This window comes from Mercenaria mercenaria, chromosome 11 (assembly GCF_021730395.1).
Source record: "Mercenaria mercenaria strain notata chromosome 11, MADL_Memer_1, whole genome shotgun sequence".
NCBI classification, from domain to species: Eukaryota; Metazoa; Mollusca; class Bivalvia; order Venerida; family Veneridae; genus Mercenaria; species Mercenaria mercenaria.
Window position 1 is genome coordinate 54,854,129 of NC_069371.1, and position 23,421 is coordinate 54,877,549.

At 36.9% G+C, this 23,421-nt stretch overlaps 1 protein-coding gene across 1 annotated transcript in view; it reads left to right on the plus strand.

Moving 5' to 3' along the window:
• LOC123531477 (serine/threonine-protein kinase OSR1-like) overlaps positions 1-23,421 on the plus strand; it is a 170,802-nt gene that overhangs the window by 129,838 nt on the left and 17,543 nt on the right. Inside the window, exon 15 of the mRNA XM_053518113.1 lies at positions 14,177-14,245. Coding sequence (XP_053374088.1) covers positions 14,177-14,245 — 69 coding nt within the window. The remainder of the gene's footprint in view (positions 1-14,176; positions 14,246-23,421) is intronic.

Sequence of the window (23,421 nt, forward strand, 5' to 3'; positions counted from 1 at the left end):
TGGTTAAAGTTTTACATCCAAGTTACTATCTCCAAAACTAATGCAGATATGGAATTGAAACTTAACATGTTTCTTCAGAGTTATTAAACTAGTTGATAGCATCAAGTCCTATAACTCTGATATGCATTTTGGTAAAATTATGTCCCGTTTCGAACTTAAAACTCTTTTGATATTTAACATTTTGGGTAATAATTTCCTGCTTCTGTGACAATATTTCAAATAGTCCAGCTTGGCTGTCTTACGGACAGCTCTTGTTTTAATTTTGCCCTTTTTTCGACTCAGAATTTTTTTAGCTCGACTATTCGAAGAATAGTCTAGTTATACTACTCACCCTGGCGTCGGCATCGGCGTCTGTGTTGGTGTCGGCATCACACTGAAGTTTTTACATGCAAGTACATACAGCTATCATTTAAAGGCATATAGCTTTGAAACTTATTTTTTCTTTTTCTTGGTCAATTACCAACCTCACTGGATCAAGTTCCATAACTCTGACATGTATTTTGAGCAAATTGTGCCCCCTTTTGGACTTAGAAAATCCTGGTTCAAGTTTTACATGCAAGTTACTATCTCCAAAACTAATGCAGATATTAAATTGAAACTTCACATGTGTCTTCGGGGTTATAAAACTAGTTGATAGAATCAAGTCCCATAACTCTGACATGTATTTTGGGCAAATTATGCCTCTTTTTGGACTTAGAAAATCCTGGTTAAAGTTTTGCGTGCAAGTACATACAGCTATTACCAAAAGGCATATAGCTTTGAAACTTATTTACTCTTTTTCTAGGTCAGTTACCAACCTCACTGGGTCAAGTTCCATAACTCTTAACATGTATTTTGAGCAAATTATGCCCCCTTTTGGACTTAGAAAATTCTGGTTAAAGTTTTACATCCAAGTTACTATCTCCAAAACTAATGCAGATATGGAATTGAAACTTAACATGTTTCTTCAGAGTTATTAAACTAGTTGATAGCATCAAGTCCTATAACTCTGATATGCATTTTGGTAAAATTATGTCCCGTTTCGAACTTAAAACTCTTTTGATATTTAACATTTTGGGTAATAATTTCCTGCTTCTGTGACAATATTTCAAATAGTCCAGCTTGGCTGTCTTACGGACAGCTCTTGTTTTAATTTTGCCCTTTTTTCGACTCAGAATTTTTTTAGCTCGACTATTCGAAGAATAGTCTAGTTATACTACTCACCCTGGCGTCGGCATCGGCGTCTGTGTTGGTGTCGGCATCACACTGAAGTTTTTACATGCAAGTACATACAGCTATCATTTAAAGGCATATAGCTTTGAAACTTATTTTTTCTTTTTCTTGGTCAATTACCAACCTCACTGGATCAAGTTCCATAACTCTGACATGTATTTTGAGCAAATTGTGCCCCCTTTTGGACTTAGAAAATTCTGGTTAAAGTTCTACATGCAAGATTTTCTATCTGCAAAACTAATGCAGATATTGAATTGAAACTTCACATGTGCCTTCGGGGTTATAAAACTAGTTGATGGCAGCAAGTCCCATAAGTCTGATGTGCATTTTTGTCAAATTATGTCCTCCTTTGAACTTAAAACTCTTTTGATATTTAACCTTTTTGGGTAATATTTTCCTGCTTCTGGGACAATATTTCGAATAGTCGAGCTTGGCTGTCTTATGGACAGCTCTTGTTATCCCCCGACAAAAGTCGGAGGGATATAGTTTTGGCATTGTCCGTCTTTCCGTCCGTCCGTCCGGAGCCATATCTAGGAAAAGGTTGGGAATATTTATTTAAAACTTCATATACATGTTCACCACTATGAGTTCTTGCGGCCCGTCAAGTTTCAGTCAGATTGCCCAAGTAACACCAGAGTTATGGCCCTTAGAAGTTTCTAGTGTTAACTATATAGGGTACTATAAATATGGCAATTTCTGCATCATAACTTTTGATATATTTGACCTAGAACTATGAAACCTAATCAGAATTTAGATCACCATAATGTGGTTGTGTACACACAATTTCATTCGGATTTATTTGTAAATTAAGAGTAATTGCCCTTTAATTGTATAAAAATCCACATATTTGTACATAACAAACTTACCATTGGGTAGAATTTCATTAAATTTCTTTCATTCTTTTCCATGAACATTTATTATAAACATGTGAAGTTGTGCACCCACACTTGGTCACCCACTTGCCTTGGTCACCCCCTTTTTTTTTTTTTTTTTTTCATTTTTAATTTGATTTTTTTCAAACCTTCCAAGTTGTACCATTCCCCCACCTCACTTCTCCACCCAGTCATGCCCACCACCGATCATGCATCCTCTGCCCCCCCCCCCCCCCCACCCCAACTTCACCCTTTTACCCATTTTTTTTTTTTTTTTTTTTTTTCATTTTTAATTTTCAATCAATATTTATAATCAACATGTGAAATTTTGTTTCCTCTCCCGTTCCCCAGCACCCCCACCCCCTAAAAAAAAAATATATATACATATATGTATATATATATATTTTTACTCCTTTTTTTTTTTTTTTTTAAATGTTCAAACCTTCAACATGTTAAGTTGTGACTGCACAAACCTTGCCCTCAGACATGTTCAAGATATCTTACCTGTGTTCTCTTAAGGACATCTGTTCTTTTATGTACAAATGTACATGTTAAACAGCAACACCTGGTGCCAAACCACTCAAAGACAATATTTCGTTCCAGTTAAACTTCAAGCTCACATTTCAATTAACTGCATTTAATTTTAAAAGCTAAGCTTATTACTGTAAGCATAGCCCATTCAAAATAAATTCTTTAGTCAGGATCAAAGTATCATACATTTATTATGTTCTCTTTAATTAAACATTTGTTTTCTGTTAAATTGATTTTGACTATTGAAATTATTTGCTTCTTAATAACATCCTTAACTTTTTTACGGATATATTTTTTTGCCATTCCTCACCACAAACCCTTTCGGCGGGGGATACCAATTCATCGAATTTGCTTGTTGTTTAAGTTTTTGTAAGTAAGCTTGTTTCTCAGTACCAACTCATGGAAATGGATTGAAACTTTACACACTTGTTCACTTTGATGATCTGACATGCAGTGTACGGGTTCTATAACTGTAGTTGGATTTTTAGCTTACCTGAACACAAAGTGCTTAAGGTCACAATTTTGGTCCAATTAATGAAACAGAATACAGTAAACTTCACTTATAAGGAAATTGGATATAAGGAACACTTGGTTATAAGAAACAGTTTTCAATTCCCCGATCTAATTCCTTCTTTATTCAATGTGAAAATCCTCGTTTATAGGGAACTCGGTTATAAGGAACACTTGGATATAAGGAACACTTTTTCCAGTCCCCAAGTACGAAATTCAATGGTCCTTGGTTATAGCAAACAGACATAAAGAATAAAATATATTGAAAACCAGAAATAAACAGAAGAATTGCTGATGACATCAGCTTTCATACACATGAATAAACAAAAATAATTCATTTCTACGATCTTTAGCTTGTTAATTCACACATACGATAAAAAGAAAAGATATAATATCATCATTAACATTTATCAAATACTAGACTAATAGTAGACTAATACTAAATTTTACACAAGATTATGTTCGAGAGCTACAGGTATTTCATGTTAACAATAGTGAATGAAAATCAGACATGGTCATGGACATACTATCCTAAATAAATGTGCTAATTACGCATGATTAACAATGGCAAACAGTCCAGTTTACCAAACTTTCAATTGTAAAAATAATACTAATCCCCAATGATAACGTGATTCCCGCTGAAACGTGAGGACGAGTCCATTTCATGATAACTGATAAAATAACAATCATTACTTGACAAGTAAATAAGTATTTGTATCATTTTAACTATCCTCTTAGTATACGGCAACATAGCTCCGTCCAGTAAAATAGAGATAACATTGGATAAAAGCAAATCGTTTTGTGGGTTTGAATCCTTATGAGGATTGTTTTTTATGCCCCCGAAGGGAGGCATATTAGTTTTACAACTGTCCGTCCGTTCGTTAGTTAGTTTGTTTGTTCGTTCGTAACAACCTTAACTTTTTGCATGAAGGCACTTTACTCGCGAACCACTGCACCCAGGACCTTCAAACTTCATATGCTGATAGTACTTATTGAGTACACAACCCCTACTGACTTTGGAGTCAAAGGTCAAGGTCACAGGGGCCAATTTTAACTTTTTGCATGAAGGCACTTTACTCGCGAACCACTGCACCCAGGACCTTCAAACTTCACGTGCTGATAGTACTTATTGAGTACACGACCCCTGATGACTTTGGGGTCACCAGGTCAAAGGTCAAGGTCACAGGGGACAATGTTAACTTTTTGCATGAAGGCACTTTAATCGTGAACCACTGCACCCAGGACCTTCAAACTTCACATGCTGATAGTACTTATTGAGTACACGACCCCTATTGACTTGGGTCACCAGGTCAAAGGTCAAGGCGCTGTTGGGGCATTTGTCACCATTATTGACAGCTCTTGTTTCAGATTTTTTTAGCTCACCTGTCACATAGTGACAAGGTGAGCTTTTGTGATCACCCTTCGTCCGTCGTCAGTCCGCCCGTCCGTTCGTGCGTGCGTCAACAATTTCTTGTCTGCACGATAGTGGTTTCATTTTTGATTTTATTTTAACCAAACTTGCACACAACTTGTATCACCATAAGATCTCAGTTCCTTTCTTGAACTGGCCAGATTCCATTATGGGTTCCAGAGTTATGGCCCCTGAAAGGGCCAAAATTAGCTATTTTGAGCTTGTCTGCACAATAGCAGCTTTATTTAAGATTTGATTTTTAGCTCACCTGTCACAAAGTGACAAGGTGAGCTTTTGTGATCGCGCGGTGTCCGTCTGTGCGTGCTTGCGTCCGTAAACTTTTGCTTGTGACCACTCTAGAGGTCACATTTTTCATGGGATCTTTATGCAAGTTGGTCAGAATGTTCATCTTGATGATATCTATGTCAGGTTCAAAACTGGGTCACTTGCCGTCAAAAACTAGGTCAGTAGGTCTAAAAATAGAAAAACCTTGTGACCTCTCTAGAGGCCATATATTTCACAAGATCTTCATGAAACTTGGTCAGAATGTTCATCTTGATGATATCTAGGTCAAGTTCGAAACTGGGTCACGTGCCGTCAAAAACTAGGTCAGTAGGTCTAAAAATAGAAAAACCTTGTGACCCCTCTAGAGACCATATATATTTCACAAGATCTTCATGAAAATTGGTCAGAATATTCACCTTGATAATATCTAGGTCAATTTCGAAACTGGGTCACGTGCCGTCAAAAACTAGGTCAGTAGGTCTAAAAATAGAAAAACCTTGTGACCTCTCTAGAGGCCATATATTTCATGAGATCTTCATGAAAATTAGTCAGAATGTTCATCTTGATGATATCTAGGTCAAGTTCGAAACTGGGTCATGTGTGGTCAAAAACTAGGTCAGTAGGTCTAAAAATAGAAAAACTAGAGGCCATATTTTTAATGGGATCTGTATGAAAGTTGGTCTGAATGTTCATCTTGATGATATCTAGGTCAAGTTCGAAACTGGGTCATGTGTGGTCAAAAACTAGGTCAGTAGGTCTAAAAATAGAAAAACCTTGTGACCTCTCTAGAGGCCATATATTTCATGAGATCTTCATGAAAATTAGTCAGAATGTTCATCTTGATGATATCTAGGTCAAGTTCGAAAGTGGGTCACATGCGGTCAAAAACTAGGTCAGTAGGTCAAATAATAGAAAAACCTTGTGACCTCGCTAGAGGCCATATTTTTCATGGGATCTGTATGAAAATTGGTCTGAATGTTCATCTTGATGATATCTAGGTCATATTTGAAAGTGAGTCACGTGCCATCAAAAACTAGGTCAGTAGGTCATATAATAGAAAAACCTTGTGACCTCTCTAAAGGCCATATTTTTCATGGGATCTGTATGAAAATTGGTCTGAATGTTCATCTTGATGACATCTAGGTCAAGTTCGAAACTGGATCATGTGCGGTCAAAAACTAGGTCCTTAGGTCTAAAAATAGAAAAACCTTGTGACCTCTCTAGAGACCATACTTGTGAATGGATCTCCATAAAAATTGGTCAGAATGTTCACCTTGATGATATCTAGGTCAAGATTGAAACTGGGTCACATGCCATAAAAAACTAGGTCAGTATGTCAAAAAATAAAAAAACCTTCTGACCTCTCTAGAGGCCATACTTTTCATGGGATCTGTATGAAAGTTAGTCTGAATGTTCATCTTGATGATATCTAGGTCAAGTTTGAAACTGGGTTAACTGTGGTCAAAAACTAGGTCAGTAGGTCTTAAATTATTAAAATCTTTTGACCTCTCTAAGAGACCATATTTTTCAATGGATCTTCATGAAAATTGGTCAGAATTTTTATCTTGATAATATCTAGGTCAAGTTCAAAACTGCGTCACATGAGCTCAAAAACTAGGTCACTATGTCAAATAATAGAAAAAACGATGTCATACTCAAAACTGGGTCATGTGGAAAGAGGTGAGCGATTCAGGACCATCATGGTCCTCTTGTTACCAAACTGGCACACAACTTGTGTGTAAAATAAGGTCTTGGATCCTTTCTTGAACTGGCCAGATTCCCTTATGGGTTCCAGAGTTATGGCCCCTGAAAGGGCCAGAATTAGCTATTTTGACCTTGTCTGCACAACAGCAGCTTCATTTATGATTTGAATTTAATCAAACTTGCACAAAACTTGTGTCACCATAAGATCTTGATTCCTTAGTTGAACCGGCCAGAACCCGTAATGGGTTCCAGAGTTATGGCCCCTGAAAGGACCAAAATAAGCTATTTTGACCTTGTCTGCACAATAGCAGCTTCATTTATGATTCGATTTTAACCAAACTTGCACACAACTTGTATCACCACAAGATCTTCGTTCCTTTCTTGAACTGGCCAGATTTCATCATGGGTTCCAGAGTTACGGCCCCTTAAAGGTCCAAAATTGGCTATTTTGGCTTTTGCAGCCATATAGAGACTTCATTTATGGTTTTATTTGATACAAACTTCCAAAATAGCTTCAACAACAATAATTCTTGGATTCCATGACAAATCAGATCCAAGCATAGGTTCAGAGTTATTTTATATCTGATTACCTCCCCTGATTGTAATCAAAATGGATTTATATCAGTAAGTACTTATAGGACTTATTTGAAATTTCATTATTGTCATTAGTTGGACTGAGCCAATCAGGGTAGATAACTATGGACTGATTTTATGTCAAATTACCTCCCTTTATTTCAAATTAAAATGGGTATTTCTCCATAACTAATGAAGATACTGATCTGAAATTTCATTTATGTCAACAGATTTATTTGGCAGATCCTTCTTTTGTTCACATACAATAAAAAATTTTTAAATTACTTCCCTTTTACGTTACTATAAATAGCTTATTTTTAGTAAATTTTTTATTATTGGCCGTAGGGAAAAACTGAGACCACTTTTCTGTGGTACAACATGGATGGTACCTCCAATTTTTAGGTGTATTTTGACATATCTGTACCTTGTAAGAATTTTTTTTTCTTTTTGGTTAAATTTCTTCCCTTTGTTGTTCCTGTCCTTTGGACTTAGATATTTTTTCTAAGGACCTTCTTGTCCTCAAGTGCAGTGATAACAGGTGAGCGATATAGGGCAATCATGGCCCTCTTGTTTTGTTTTTCCTATTTGTTTGCATTTTTAGCTCACCTGAGCACAAAGTGCTCAAAGGTGAGCTTTTGTGATCGCCCTGTGTCCGTCGTCGTCCGTCAGTCACCGTCCGTCCGTCGTCAACAATTTGACTGTTAACACTCTAGAGGTCACAATTTTGGCCTAATCTTAATGAAACTTGGTCAGAATGTTACCCTCAATAAAATCTTGGATGAGTTCGATATTGGGTCATCTGGGGTCAAAAACTAGGTCACCAGGTCAAATCAAAGGAAAAACTTGTTAACATTAGAGGTCACAATTTTGACCTAATCTTAATGAAACTTGGTCAGAATGTTACTCTCAATTAAATCTTAGACGAGTTTGATATTTGGTCATCTGGGTTCAAAAACTAGGTCACAAGGTCAAATCAGAGGAAAAGCTAGTTAATACTTTAGAGACCACATTTATGACTATATCTTAATGAAACTTGGTCACAATGTTAATCTTGATGATCTTTAGGTCAATAGGTCAGGTGAGCGATACAGGGCCTTCATGGTCCCCTTGTTTTCCTATATTTTCGTTTCTTTCTTTAATTGGTCTGTATTTTAATATCATCTTTGATATGATACCTTTCTCATATGCCATATCGGCTTTAGATATTTCTCTGTCGTGTTGTCCCAGAGCACATGAAGGAATCAAATTTTTCTGCAAAAATTAAATAAAAATGAAATGTCAATGCTAAGTTTCGAACCCACATTGCAAAAGATCTGTTTAACATGGACAGTATGCTTTACCTCTGAGCTAATTTGTAATTGATACTAAAACTAGAAATAGTTAGATGTTAACATGTTAGAAAAATGCTGAATTCCCTATGTTCTATTTTATTCTATTTATAGCCATGTTTGTAAATATCACGTTATCGTTTGGGCATAGTAGCAGGTGCTAAAATGGACAATAGCAAAAGTATAGGTATAATTTACACTTTAATCCGTATGTGTGGCGCTGTTGTCTAGTCGTAATGTACTGTATGTCATAAAATTTTAATGGATAGGCTAACTTAACATTTTTGTAATAAAAATTCGAACATTTATTTTATATTAGTATTGATGCCTATTCACATAACGTGCAGGCGAGTAAGGTAAGGGGAGTAACTGCAATATCTTATAGTCGAAATGTAGCGCTGTCTAAAAAAGAAAATAGAAATAATTGGCAAAAAATAAACACAAATTACGGTTATTCTTACCAACGTACATTTTGGCTTAGTTCAGGTTTAACGCCATGTTTCAGCACTATTTCAGTCATATACATGCAGGCAGTTTACCCTACCATCTCTCCAGGAAAGGACTGGTACTAGACTCGAAACTTTCTCACATAAAGATTCATGGTCGGCCCAGAATGTGAACACATAGCCCTTTTCAGTCGTCAGTCAGATAGTGTTCGTTATACAAATCTCGGTTACAAAGAACTAGTTCGCTATATGGATATAAGGAACATCGGTTATAAGGAAATATTTTTAGAGGTCCAAAGCTGTTCCTTACAAGCGAGGTTTACTGTATTACACTCAATAAAATCTTGCACAATTTCGTTACTTGGTCATCTGGGGTGAAAAACTAAGTCATTAGGATAGTTAATAGGAAAACTTCGTTAACAGGTAAAGGCCACATTTTTTTACCTCATCTTTATCAAACTTTTTCAGAATGTTTTTCTTTGTGAAATCTAGGATAATTGGGTTACCTGAGGTAAAAAACTAGGTCACTAGGTCTAATCATAGAAAAACCTTGTAAACACTCTAGAGGCCACATTTTCTATTGGATCTTCTTAAAATGTCTGTTTCTATGAAATCTGGGTCAGTGTCAAAACGGGGTTACCTGAGGTTTTAAATTAGGTCAGTAGATTGTATCATTGAAAATCTTATTAGCCTTCTAGAGGCCACATTTTGTTTGTTAGATTGTTTTTCTCTATTAAATCTAGGTCAAGTTTAAAACTTAGTGATCAAGCTTTTAAAATGGGTCACTAGATCAAGTCATAAAAAATCCTTGTTAACACTTAAGAGGCCACACATTCTTCTTGATCTTCATAAAACTTTGTCAGAGTGAGGTCACATTTTGTTTGTCAGAATGTTTTTCTCTATTAAATCTAGGTCAAGTCCAAAACTGGATTATCTAGGTAAAAAAACTAGGTCACAAGGTCATATTATAGAACAGCATTGTTAAAGGAATTTCACTCATACATCATGATTTATGGACAGATAGTTGTAACACTAATCCTGTGAACTGTAAATAGTTTTATGTATGGTTGCCATGCATTTCACCCTACATGGATGTACAGTCACCTTGCTATAGATGTCTACATTGTGGATGTTGGCAAGAAACCTCATTGAAGTTGAACGCTCAGAATGCCACATTTTCTACCTGATATTCATGAGATTTGGTTGGAATGTTTGCATGTTTAAAATCTAAGATAAATTTGTAACTGAGTCACTTGAGAAAAACCTAGGTCATTAGGGAATATTATTGTAAAACTTTGTTAGTGCTTTAGAGGCTAGTTTTTCAACTTGATCATTATAAATTTTTGACAGAATGTTTGATTGTACAAAATTTTGGTCATGTTTAAAAGTGGAATAACTAGGGTCAAAAACCATTTCATTGTATCCCACGACAACAAAGTTGTAAGTGGAGGTATACTGGTTTCAGGTTGTCTGTCTGTCTGTCCATAGACACAATCCTGTGCGCACCATCTCTCCTCGTCCCATTGACACAATTTAATGAAACTTTACACAAGTGATCAGTAACAACAGTAGTTGTGCATGGGGCATGTTAGGTTTTTTCAGAAAAAAAAATTGCAGAGTTATGGGACTTTGTTTTTTGTTAACATACCATGTACATACAGTCTGCATATGCAATCTTGTGCGCGCCTAATCTTCCGAACCCTTGCACACAATTTAATGAAACTTCACACAAGTGATCAGTACCAACCCTAGTTGTGCATGGTGCATGTTACGTTCTTTTAGATAAATATTCTGCATAGTTTTGGGACTTTGTTTTTTGTTACTATACTGTATACATACAGTCTATATACATACAGTCCACATAATTATGCAATCTTGTGTGCGTCAAATTGCAATGTACTGTGTCAGTGCATGTGGGGGGTACATTCATCACCTTTAGTGATAGCTCTAGTTTTTAGCTCGACTATTCGAAGAATAAGTAGAGCTATCCTACTCACCACGGCATCGGCGTCGGCGTCACACCTTGGTTAAGTTTTTCGTACCAGTCCACATTTTGACAAAGTCTTTTGAGATAAAGCTTTGAAACTTTCAACACTTGTTTACCATCATCATGGCCAGTCAAGAGCACATAACTCCATCAAGGATTTGGGCTGAATTATGGCCCCTTTTGACTTAGAAATCTTGGTTAAGTTTTTCGTACCAGTTCATATTTTTTGTAAAGTGTTTGACATATGGCTTTGAAACTTTTATCACATGTTTAGTATAATAGTCTCTATCTGTAGGAAAGAGAACATAACTCTGTCATCTATTTTGGCTGAATTACGGCCCTTTTTGGACTTTGAAATTGGTTCTGTTTTCATACAAGTCCATGTTTTGTGAAAACTATTTGACATATGGCTTTTAAACTTTGAACACTTGTTTATCATTATGATTTCCATCTGTACGCAGGAGTACATAACTATTTTGACTGAATTATGGCCCTTTTTGGACTTTGAAATTTGCTCATATATTGCCATTTAGTGCAAGGCTTATCGAAATCAAAGTAATACAGGAACATTGTTTGTCTAATCTATTTATTTCTTTTGTCTGAATATCCATGGAAATATTTTGACCCCATTCTTCAATCAATTCTTCGAATAGTCGAGCGCGCTGTCATCAGACAGCTCTTGTTAGCTCACCTGTCACGAAGTGACAAGGTGAGCTATTGTGAGCGCTTGATGTCTGTCATCCGTCGTGCGTAGTCCGTCGTGCGTCAACAATTTCTAAAAAAATCTTCTTCTTGAAAAGCACTGGGCAGAATTACACCAAACTTCACAGGAATGATCCTTGGGTGGCCCCCTTTCAAAATTGTTCAAAGAATTGAATTCCATGCAGAACTCTGATTGCCATGGCAACCGAAAGGAAAAACTTTAAAAATCTTCTTGTCCAAAACCACAGGGCCTAGGGCTTTGATATCTGGTGTTTAGCATCATCTAGTGGTCCTCTACCAAAATTTTTCAAATTGTCCCCCTAGGGTCAAATATGGCCCCGCCCCGGGGGTCACATGGTTTATATAGACTTATATAGGGAAAACTTTGAAAATCTTCTTGTACAAAACTACATGGCCTAGGGCTTTGATATTTGGTATGTAGCATCATCTAGTGGTCTTCTACCAAGATTGTTCAAATTATCCCCCTAGGGTCAAATGTGGTCCCGCCCCGGGGGTCCCAAGTTTTGCATAGACTTATATAGGAAAAAAAGTTTAAAAATCTTCTTGTCTGAAACCACAACACTTAGACCTTTGAAATTTGGTTTGTAGCATTGTCTTATGGTCCTCAACCAAAATTGTTCAAATTGTACCCCTTGGGTGGAAAGAGGCTTTGTCCTGGGGGTCCCAAGTTTTATATAGACTTATATAGGAAAAAGATTTAAAAATCTTCTTGTCTGAAACCATATGACCTAGGCTTTTGATATTTGGTATGATGCATTGTCTAGTAGTCCTCTACCAAAATTGTTCAAATTTTGCCCCTGGGGTTAAAAGAGGCCCCGTCCTGGGGTCACTTAGTTATTATGTGAGTTATATAGGAAAAATACTTAAAAAATCATCTGATCCTATTTCCAAGACTGTTTAATTATAATTACCTGATGACCCCAAGTAATATGATGTCACTTGACTGTGACCTTGACCTACTGACCTACTTTCTTGTTTTTTAAGATACAGCCTTGAAATTTTGATGACATACACAGTTTTGCACACAAATCAAAAAACTGAATTTCATTGACCATGAATGTGACCTACTGACTTTCTTAATGTTTTATCATCAGTTTGACATTTGGGACATGCAGCTCATATTACTCAGGTGAGTGATCCAGGGTCATCATGACCCTCTTATCTTAATATTTTAGCATCAGTTTGACATTTAAATTAGTTCACACAACTGGGAAAAGATTTCAATGCTTACTTATATTTGACTTTCTTACCTGATCTCTTATACTTGTCTATGTAGCTCATATTACTCAGGTGAGCAGTCCAGAGTCATCATGACCCTCTTGTTTTACTTGCAAGACCAGAGTTATAGCTTGTGACTAAGTCAGAAAATCAAAAGTTTATGCCACATATTTCTTAAAATGTACTTGATCTAGAGGATTGTTTCATAGCATATGAAGTTGTGCACCTGGTGTTCGCTCAGGGATTTCACTTGGCTAAGCCAGAGTTATGGTCCTTCTATGGTGAAAAATACACAAAGTTCTTTTAAAGTTAGTGTTGCAAACATCTTAAAAAGTATTTCACCTAGAGTGATGTAACCATGTACAGTGACAGGAGTGGGGGCACCTGTGTCCTATGTACACACATCTAGTCACTTGAACATCTCCTCTGAAACAACTGGTCAGAAATACACCAAACTTGGTCAGTAGAATCCTAGCATGGACCTCTATCAAGTTTGTTAGATGGTTGAGCTTGGCCCCTTCTAGGGGCCACCAAAGGTAGAAGTAGACAAAAATTTAAACAACTTCTTTTCATGAACTTCTTGATGGACTGTCATCAAACTTGGTTTGTAGCATTATTATAAGGTCCTCTTCCAAATTGTTCAAATGGGGCACTTGGACACTTAAGGGGGTTGCTAGAGATAGGTAGAAAAAGATAAGCAAATTCTTACCATGAACTTTGTTCTAATGGGCCTTCAGATGTAGAAAAGAAACCCTGTAGATAACTTATTGACTGCTTGAAGGATGTTTAACAAACTTGGTCAGAAGCAAGGTCAGTTTGTCAAGGTTCTTCTCAGATTAGCAATGTAGGCCCATTTGTGCCACCAGAGCTAAAAATAGAAAAAACTTCAAACAACTTCCTTCATGAACCACTTGATGGATATTCATCAAACTTGATCTGTAGCATCCTTGCATGGACCTCTCCCAATTTTATTCAAATAATTTTACTTGGCCCCAATACTGTTGTATGCTGTGAGATGAAAAGAAAAAATATATTGGTGAGTGTGCAGAATATAGAAATTTCATGAAAGTGTTTTTTGTTTCTCAAGAACTACTTGACCAAATGTTTTCAGGTTATCCTTTGCTTAGAGGACATGTCGTAAATGAGGAAACGGTGACAGTTCAGTTTGGATAGGATTTATCTTATTTATAATGACTGAAAATATCTTCAAAAGTTTCTTTGCCAAGGGGTATCAGGGGACTTCACTTCATGACTTGTGAACTATTTGGGAATTGGAAGACTTCATGGTTTTTTAGGGGTTTCCATTTATAAATGTCTCAAATGGGACAGTGTTTAGCATTTATGCTGCAGTGTATATTTCTTGATGTTTATTACAGATTCTTCAGACAGTGTCTCCCGAGAGCTTGTTGAAGCTGGCCTTGTTGATGGAAAGGATATGATAGTTGGTTAGTAATTTTAATCTATGTCATCCTATATTTAGCATTTAAAGCATATTGCTGACATTTTTAACTCAACTATTCGAATATTGTCTGTGCTGACGTCCACATCTGCATCCAGATTTGGTTAAAGACTCCTAATGCTTTTGTTTATAATATGGCAGCCATGTTTGTTGTTATGAACATAAAATATTTTTTTTTCTTTTGAAATCCTATTTTCTACAATTGTTTTCTTATTAGCTCACCTGTCACATAGTGACAAGATGAGCTTTTGTGATCACCCTTCGTCCGTCCGTCAACAGTTTCTTGTCTGCACGATAGTGGTTTCATTTATGATTTGATTTTAACCAAACTTGCATACACTGTATCACATAAGATCTCGTTCCTTCTAATGCCAACCCATAGTTCCAGAGTATGCCCTGAAAGCCAAAATTAGCTATTACCTTGTCTGCACAATAGCACTTATTATGTTATTTACCAAACGCCCAATGATCACCAAGATCTGATTCCTTCTTGACTGGCATTTCCATTAGTCAGAGTATGGCCCCTGAAAGGGCCAGAATTAGCTATTTTGACCTTGTCTGCACAATAGCAGCTTCATTTATGATTTTATTTTAACCAAACTTGCACACAACTTGTATCACTATAAGATCTTGGTTCCTGTCTTGAACTGGCAAGATCCCATTATGGGTTCCAGAGTTATGGCCCCTGAAAGGGCCAGAATTAGCTATTTTGACCTTGTCTGCACAATAGCAGCTTCATTTATGATTTGAATTTAATCAAACTTGCACAAAACTTGTGTCACCATAAGATCTTGGTTCCTTTCTTTAACCGGCCAGATCCCATAATGGGTTCCAGACTTATGGCCCCTGAAAGGGCCAAATTTAGCTATTTTGGCCTTGTCTGCACAATAGCAGCTAGCTTCATTTATGATTTGATTTTAACCAAACTTGCACACAACTTGTATCACCACAAGATCTTGCTTCCTTTTTGTACCCCCCGACAACAAAGTTGTAAGGGGGGGTATACTGGTTTCAGGTTGTCTGTCCGTAGACGCAATCTTGTGCGCACCATCTCTCCTTATCCCCTTGACAGAATTTAATGAAACTTCACACAAGTGATCAGTACCAACAGTAGTTGTGCATGGGACATGTTAGGTTCTTTTAGAAAAAAAAATTGCAGAGTTATGGGACTTTGTTTTTTTGTTACTATACTATATACATAGACACAATCTTGTGCGCACCATCTCTCCTTATCCCCTTGACACAATTTAATGAAACTTCACACAAGTGATCAGTACCAACAGTAGTTGTGCATAGGGCATGTTAGGTTCCTTTAGAAAAAAAATTTGCAGAGTTATGGGACTTTGTTTTTTTTTGTTACTATACTATATACATAGACACAATCTTATGCGCACCATCTCTCCTCATCCCCTCGACACAATTTTATGAAACTTCACACAAGTGATCAGTAACAACAGTAGTTGTGCATGGGGCATGTTAGGTTCTTTCAGAAAAAAATTTGCAGAGTTATGGGACTTTGTTTTTTTGTTACTATACTATATACATAGACACAATTTTGTGCGCACCATCTCTCCTCATCCCCTTGACACAGTTTAATGAAACTTCACATAAGTGATCAGTAACAACAGTAGTTGTGCATGGGTCATGTTAGGTTCTTTCAGCGACAAAAATTGCAGAGTTATGGGACTTTGTTTCTTGTTAACATACTATGTACATACAGTCTGCATATGCAATCTTGTGCGTGCCTAATCTACCAAACCCTTACACACAATTTAATGAAACTTCACACAAGTGATCAGTACCAACCATAGTTGTGCATGGTGCATGTTACATTCTTTTAGATAAATATTCTGCATAGTAATGGGACTTTGTTTTTTGTTACTATACTGTATACATACAGTCTATATACATACAGTCCACATAATTATGCAATCTTGTGTGCGTCAAATTGCAATGTACTGTGTCAGTGCATGCGGGGGGTACATTCATCACCTTTAGTGATAGCTCTAGTTTGAACTGGTGAGATTCCATCATGGGTTCCAGAGTTATGGCCCCTTAAAGGTCCAAAATTGGCTATTTTGACTTTTGCAGCCATATAGAGACTTCATTTATGGTTTTGATTTGATACAAACTTCCAAAATATCTTCAACAACAATAAATCTTGGATTCCATGACAAATCAGATCCAGTCGTAGGTTCCGAGTTATTTTATATCTGATTACCTCCCCTGATGGTAATCAAAATGGATTTATATCAGTAAGTACTTATAGGACTTCATTATTTGAGAAATTTCATTATTGTTATTAGTTGGACTGAGACAATCAAGATAGATAACTATGGACTGATTTTATGTCAAATTACCTCCCTTTATTTCAAATTAAAATGGGTATATCTCCATAACTTATGAAGAAACTGATCTGAAATTTCATTTATGTCAACAGATTTATTTGGCAGATCCTTCTTTTGTTCACTTACAATATTTTTTTTTAGCTCACCTGTCACATAGTGACAAGGTGAGCTTTTGTGATCACCCTTCGTCCGTCGTCAGTCCGTGCGTCCGTCCATGCGTCAACAATTTCTTGTCTGCACGATAGTGGTTTCATTTAGGATTTTATTTTAACCAAACTTGCTCACAACTTGTATCACCATAAGATCACGGTTCGTTTCTTGAACTGGCCAGATCCCATTTGGGTTCCAGAGTTATGGCCCCTGAAAGGGCCAAAATCAGCTATTTTTACCTTGTCTGCACAATAGCAGCTTTATTTATGATTTGATTTTTACCAAACTGGCACACAACTTGTATCACCATAAGATCTTGGTTCCTTTCTTGAACTGGCCAGATTCCATTTTGGGTTCCAGATTTATGGCCCCTGAAATGCCAGAATTAGCTATTTTGACCTTGTCTGCACAATAGCAGCTTTATTTATGATTTTATTTTAACCAAACTTGCATACAACTTGTATCACCATAAGATCTTGGTTCCTTTCTTGAACTGGCGAGATTCCATTATAGATTCCAGAGTGACGGCCCCTGAAAGGGCCAAAATTAGCTATTTTGACCTTGTCTGCACAATAGCAGCTTCATTTATGATTTGAATTTAATCAAACTTGCACAAAACTTGTGTCACCATAAGATCTTGGTTCCTTTCTTGAACCGGCTAGATCCCTTAATGGGTTCTAGTGTTATGGCCCCTGAAAGGGCCAAAATTAGCTATTTTGACCTTGTCTGCACAATAGCAGCTTCATTTATGATTTTATTTTAACCAAACTTGCACACAACTTGTATCACCACAAGATCTTGCTTCCTTTCCTAAACTGGCCAGATTCCCTCATGGGTTCCAAAGTTATGGCCCCTTAAAGGTCCAGAATTGGCTATTTTGGCTTTTGCAGCCATATAGAGACTTCATTTATGGTTTTGTTTGATACAAACTTCCAAAATATCTTCAACAACAATAAATCTTGGATTCCATGACAAATCAGATCCAATTGTAGGTTCCAGAGTTATTTTATATCTGATTACCTCCCCTGATTGTAATCAAAATGGATTTATATCAGTAAGTCCTTATAGGACTTATTTGAAATTTCATTATTGTTATTAGTTGGACTGAGACATTCAGGGTAGATAACTATGGATTGATTTTATGTCAAATTACCTCCCTTTATTAGTCCCCTACTGGTTGAAAACCAGTTTTGGGGACTATAGGAATGCACTTTTCCGTCATTCTGTCTGTCCGTCCGTCTGTCCATCCTTGCGTCCTTCCGAGCTCACATTTGCATACTTAGGTGGCTATAGGAACAATAGGTAACTGTACTTTTTCTTTGAAGTCATTCATTCCAAAAGGCTTTTATGTGGCTATTTTTCTCTTACGTTTTCTCTTACGTGGCTAAAAGAACAATAGAGAGAACAAAAGAGTAGCCACATAAGTATCCATATGTAGGAATGTCCGTCCGTCCGCAATTTCGTGTTCGGTCCATAACTGCAATTTCGTGTCCGGTCCATAACTCTGTCATCCATGAAGGGATTTTAATATTACTTGGCACAAATGTTCCCCATGATTAGACAACATGTCATGCGCAAAACCCGGACCCCTAGCTCAAAGGTCAAGGTCACAATTGGAGGTCAAAGGTCAACAGGGCTTTTTTCTTGTCCGAGCCACAACTCTCCCTTCCTTGAAGGGATTTTAGTATTACTTGGCACAAATGTTCCCCATGATGAGATGACGTGATGACGTGTCATGCGCAAATCCCGGACTCCTAGCTCAAAGGTCAAGGTCATACTTAGCAGTCAAATGTTAACATAGCATGAACAGGGTCTGTTTCGTGTCAGGTCCATAACTCTGACATTCATCAAGGGATTTTAATATCACTTAGCACAAGTGTTCCCCATGATGAGACGACATGTCATGTGCAAATCCCAGACCCCTAGCTCAAAGGTCAAGGTCACAATTGGGGGTCAAAGGTCAACAGAGTTTTTTTCCTGTCCCGTCCATAACTCTGCCATCCATGAAGGGATTTTAATATTACTTGGCACAAATGTTCCCCATGATTAGACAACATGTCATGCGCAAAGCCCAGACCCTTAGCTCAGAGGTCAAGGTCACAATTGGAGCTCAAAGGTCAATAAGGTTTTTTCCCTGTCCGATCCAGAACTCTGTCATCCATCAAGGGATTACAATATTACTTTGCATAAATTTTCCCCATGATGAGATGACGTGTCATGCGCAACACCAAGTACCCTAGCTTAAAGGTCAAGGTCACACTGAGATCAAAGGTCAAGAGGAATTTTTTCCTGTCCGGTCTATAACTTTGTCGTGCAAAGCAGGATTTAGATATCAGTTGGCACAAATATTCCCCTGGATGAAACAACATGTCATGCGCAAAAACCAGGTCCCTAGGTCTAAGGTCAAGGTCATATTTAGAGGTCAAAGGTCAAATTCAAGAATGACTGTACGGAACATTTCTTCTTCATGCAAGGAGGGATTTTGATATAACTTGGACCAAATGTTCACCACCATGAGGCACCCTTGTTTTTAGAATTACGTCCCTTTGTTTTACTATAAATTGATTTTATTGTAACTTTTTTATTACTGGCGGTAGAGAAAAATCGAGACCACTTTTCTCTGGTACAGCATGCATGTTACATCCAATTTTTAGGTGTATTTTGACCTATCTCTACCTGGTAAAGAGTTTCTTGTGGACTTAAATTATATAGATTTTTTTTTTTTCTTTTTCTTTTTTTTAAAGATTAATTTCCCTTTGTTGTTACTATAAATAACTTACATGATAACATTAATATAATCAGCCAAAAAAATTCAATATGAAAACAACTGTGGGTTTTTATATATGCACATTTTAATCCAAGTATGTTGTTATAACATATTGTATATGTAGTACAATATTGTTTATACATCATTGACAGATATCAGTTCATTATGTTATACTGCAGTAGAGAAAATTAGGTGCCTTCCAGTAGGGGACTTTGTATTGCATGGCAATACTTCATTCACTTGTTTCGAATTGAAATAGGTATATCTCCGTAACTAATGAAGATACTGATCTGAAATTTCATTTATGTCAACAGATTTATTTGGCAGATCCTTCTTTTGTTCACTTACAATATTTTTTTCTTTTTAATTACTTCCCTTTTACGTTACTATAAATAGCTTATTTTTAGTAACTTTTTTATTATTGGCCGAAGGGAAAAACCGAGACCACTTTTCTGTGGTACAACATGAATGGTACCTCCAATTTTTAGGTGTATTTTGACATATCTGTACCTTGTAAGAATTTTTTTCTTTTTGGTTAAATTTCATCCCTTTGTTGTTCCTGTCCTTTAGACTTAGATATTATTTCTGAGGACCTTCTTGTCCTCAAGTGCAATGATAACAGGTGAGCGATATAGAGCCATCATGGCCCTCTTGTTTTAATTACTTCCCTTTTACGTTACTATAAATAGCTTATTTTTAGTAACTTTTTAGCTCACCTGTCACATAGTGACAAGGTGAGCTTTTGTGATCACCCTTTGTCAGTCCGTGCGTCCGTCCGTCCATCAACAATTTCTTGTCTGCACGATAGTGGTTTCATTTATGATTTTATTTTAACCAAACTTGCACACAACTTGTATCACCATAAGATCTCGGTTCCTTTCTTGAACTAGCCAGATCCTATTATGGGTTCCAGAGTTATGGCCCCTGAAAGGGCCAAAATCAGCTATTTTGACCTTGTCTGCATAATAGAAGCTTTATTTATGATTTGATTTTTACCAAACTGGCACACAATTTGTATCACCATAAGATCTTGGATCCTTTCTTGAACTGGCCAGATTGCTTTATGGGTTCCAGAGTTATGGCCCCTGAAAGGGCCAGAATTAGTTATTTTGATCTTGTCTGCACAATAGCAGCTTCATTTATGATTTTATTTTAACCAAACTTGCACACAACTTGTATCACTATAAGATCTTGGTTCCTTTCTTGAACTGGCTAGATTCCATTATTGGTTCCAGAGTTATGGTCCCTGAAAGAGCCAGAATTACCTATTTTGACCTTGTCTGCACAATAGCAGCTTCATTTATGATTTGAATTTAATCAAACTTGCTTAAACAAGAGGGCCATGATGGCCCTATATCGCTCACCTGTTGTCATTGCACTTGAGGACAAGAAGGTCCTCAGAAAAAATATCTAAGTCCAAAGGCCAGAAACAAAAAAGGAAAGAAATTTAACCAAAAAGAAAACAAGAGCTGTCACTAATGGTGACAAATGCCCCTGCAGCACCTTGACCTTTGACCTGTTGACCCCAAAGTCAGTAGGGGTGGTGTACTCAATAAGTACTATCAGCATGTAAAGTTTGAAGGTCCTGAATGAAGTGGTTTGCATGTAAAGTACCTTCATGCAAAAAGTTAACGTTGGCCCCTGTGACCTTGACGTTTGACCTGGTGACCCCAAAGTCAGTAGGGTTGGTGTACTCATAAAGTACTATCAGCATGTAAAGTTTGAAGGTCCTGGGTGAAGTGGTTCGCGAGAAAAGTGCCTTCATGCAAAAAATTAACGTTGACCCCTGTGACCTTGACCTTTTATCTGGTGACCCTAAAGTTAGTAGGAGTGGTGTACTCAAAAAGTACTATCAGCATGTGAAGTTTGAAGGTCCTGGGTGCAGTGGTTCGCGAGTAAAATGCCTTCATGCAAAAAGTTAACATTGGCCCCTGTGACCTTGACCTGGTGACCCCAAAGTCAGTAGGGGTGGTGTTCTCAATAAGTACTATCAGCACGTGAAGTTTGAAGGTCCTGGGTGCAGTGGTTCGCGAGTAAAGTGCCTTCATACAAAAAGTTAACGTTGGCCCCTGTGACCTTGACCTTTGACCTGGTGACCCCAAAGTCAGTAGGGGTGGTGTACTCAATAAGTACTATCAGCATGTGAAGGTTGAAGGTCCTGGGTGCAGTGGTTCGCAAGTAAAGTGCCTTCATGCAAAAAGTTAACGTTGTGACTAACGAACGAACAAACTAACAGACGGACAGTTGAAAACTAATATGCCCCCAAAGGGGGCAGAAAAAATTCTTACAAGGTACAGATATGTCAAAATACACCTAAAAATTAGAGGTACCATCCATGTTGTACCACAAAAAAGTGGTCTCGGTTTTTCTCTACGGCCAATAATAAAAAAAGTTACTAAATAAGCTATTTGTAGTTACGTAAAAGGGAAGTAATTAAAAAGAAAATTATTGAAAGTGAACAAAAAAAGGATAAAATAAATCTGTTGACATAAATGAAATTTCAGATCAGTATCTTCATTAGTTACGGAGATATACCCATTTTTATTTGAAACAAAGGGAGGTAATTTGACATAAAATCAGTCCATAGTTATCTACTCTGATTGGCTCAGTCCAACTAATGACAATGATTAAATTTCAAATAAGTCCTATAAGTGCTTACAGATATAAATCAATTTTGATTACAATAAGGGGAGGTAATAAGATATAAAATAACTCTGGAACCTACAATTGGACCTGATTTGTCATAGAATCCAAAATTTATTGTTGTTGAAGATATTTTGGAAGATTTATCAAATCAAACCATAAATGAAGTCTCTATATGGCTGCGAAAGCCAAAATAGCCAATTTTGGACATTAAAGGGGCCATAACTCTGGAACCCATGATGGAATCTGGCCGGTTCAAGAAAGGAACCAAGATCTTGTGGTGATACAAGTTTTGTGCAAGTTTGATTAAAATCAAATCATAAATGAAGCTTCTATTATGCAGACAAGGTCAAAATAGCTGGTTTTGGCCCTTTCAGGGGCCATAACTCTGGAACCCATAATAGGATCTGGCCAGTTCAAGAAAGGAACCGAGATCTTATGGTGATACAAGTTGTGTCATAAATGAAGCTGCTATTGTGCAGAACAGGTCAAAATAGCTAATTTTGGGCCTTTCAGGGGCCATAACTCAGGAAACCCATTAAGGAATCTGGCCGGTTCAACAAAGGAACTAAGATCTTATGGCAACACAAGTTTTGTGCAAGTTTGATAAAATTCAAATCATAAATGAAGCTGCTATTGTGCAGACAAGGTCAAAATAGCTAATTCTGGCCCTTTCAGAGGCCATCACTCTGGAACCCATAATGGATAATAAGTTGATGAGTATCATGTGCAAGACCCACCCCTAGCTCCAAAGTTAAGGTTACTTTGTAGATTTTTTGGTATTTTTTGTCTGGTCTGTAACTTTTTTTATGCATTGGTGTATACTCAAATAACTTGGCATAAATATTCACCATTTCAAAACATTGTGTCATATGCAGAGGTCAAGGTCACAGGCACACAAGTTAACTTTTTTGTATTTATACAAGAAATTACCTCCCTTTTATATGGTAAAGTTCAATACATGGGTTTTTATACCAATTTTCCCACTTATTTAAAAATGAAATTATCTGTTAAGTAAAATGATTGGTATTGATATATATATATAAAGCGGTTAACAATTGTAGACTTGTAGAACACAAACCCAGGCACAAGTTATAACTTAATGGTTTATGTAGGTAAATTCAGCATTACTATGGTTGCAGCACATTAGGTTGATACTGACCAACAGTAGAATTTACTTTTTCTGGTGTGTTATTTAAAAGCAAGTTTTTAACTCTACTTTTCGAAGAATAAGTAGAGCTATCCTCCTCCCCA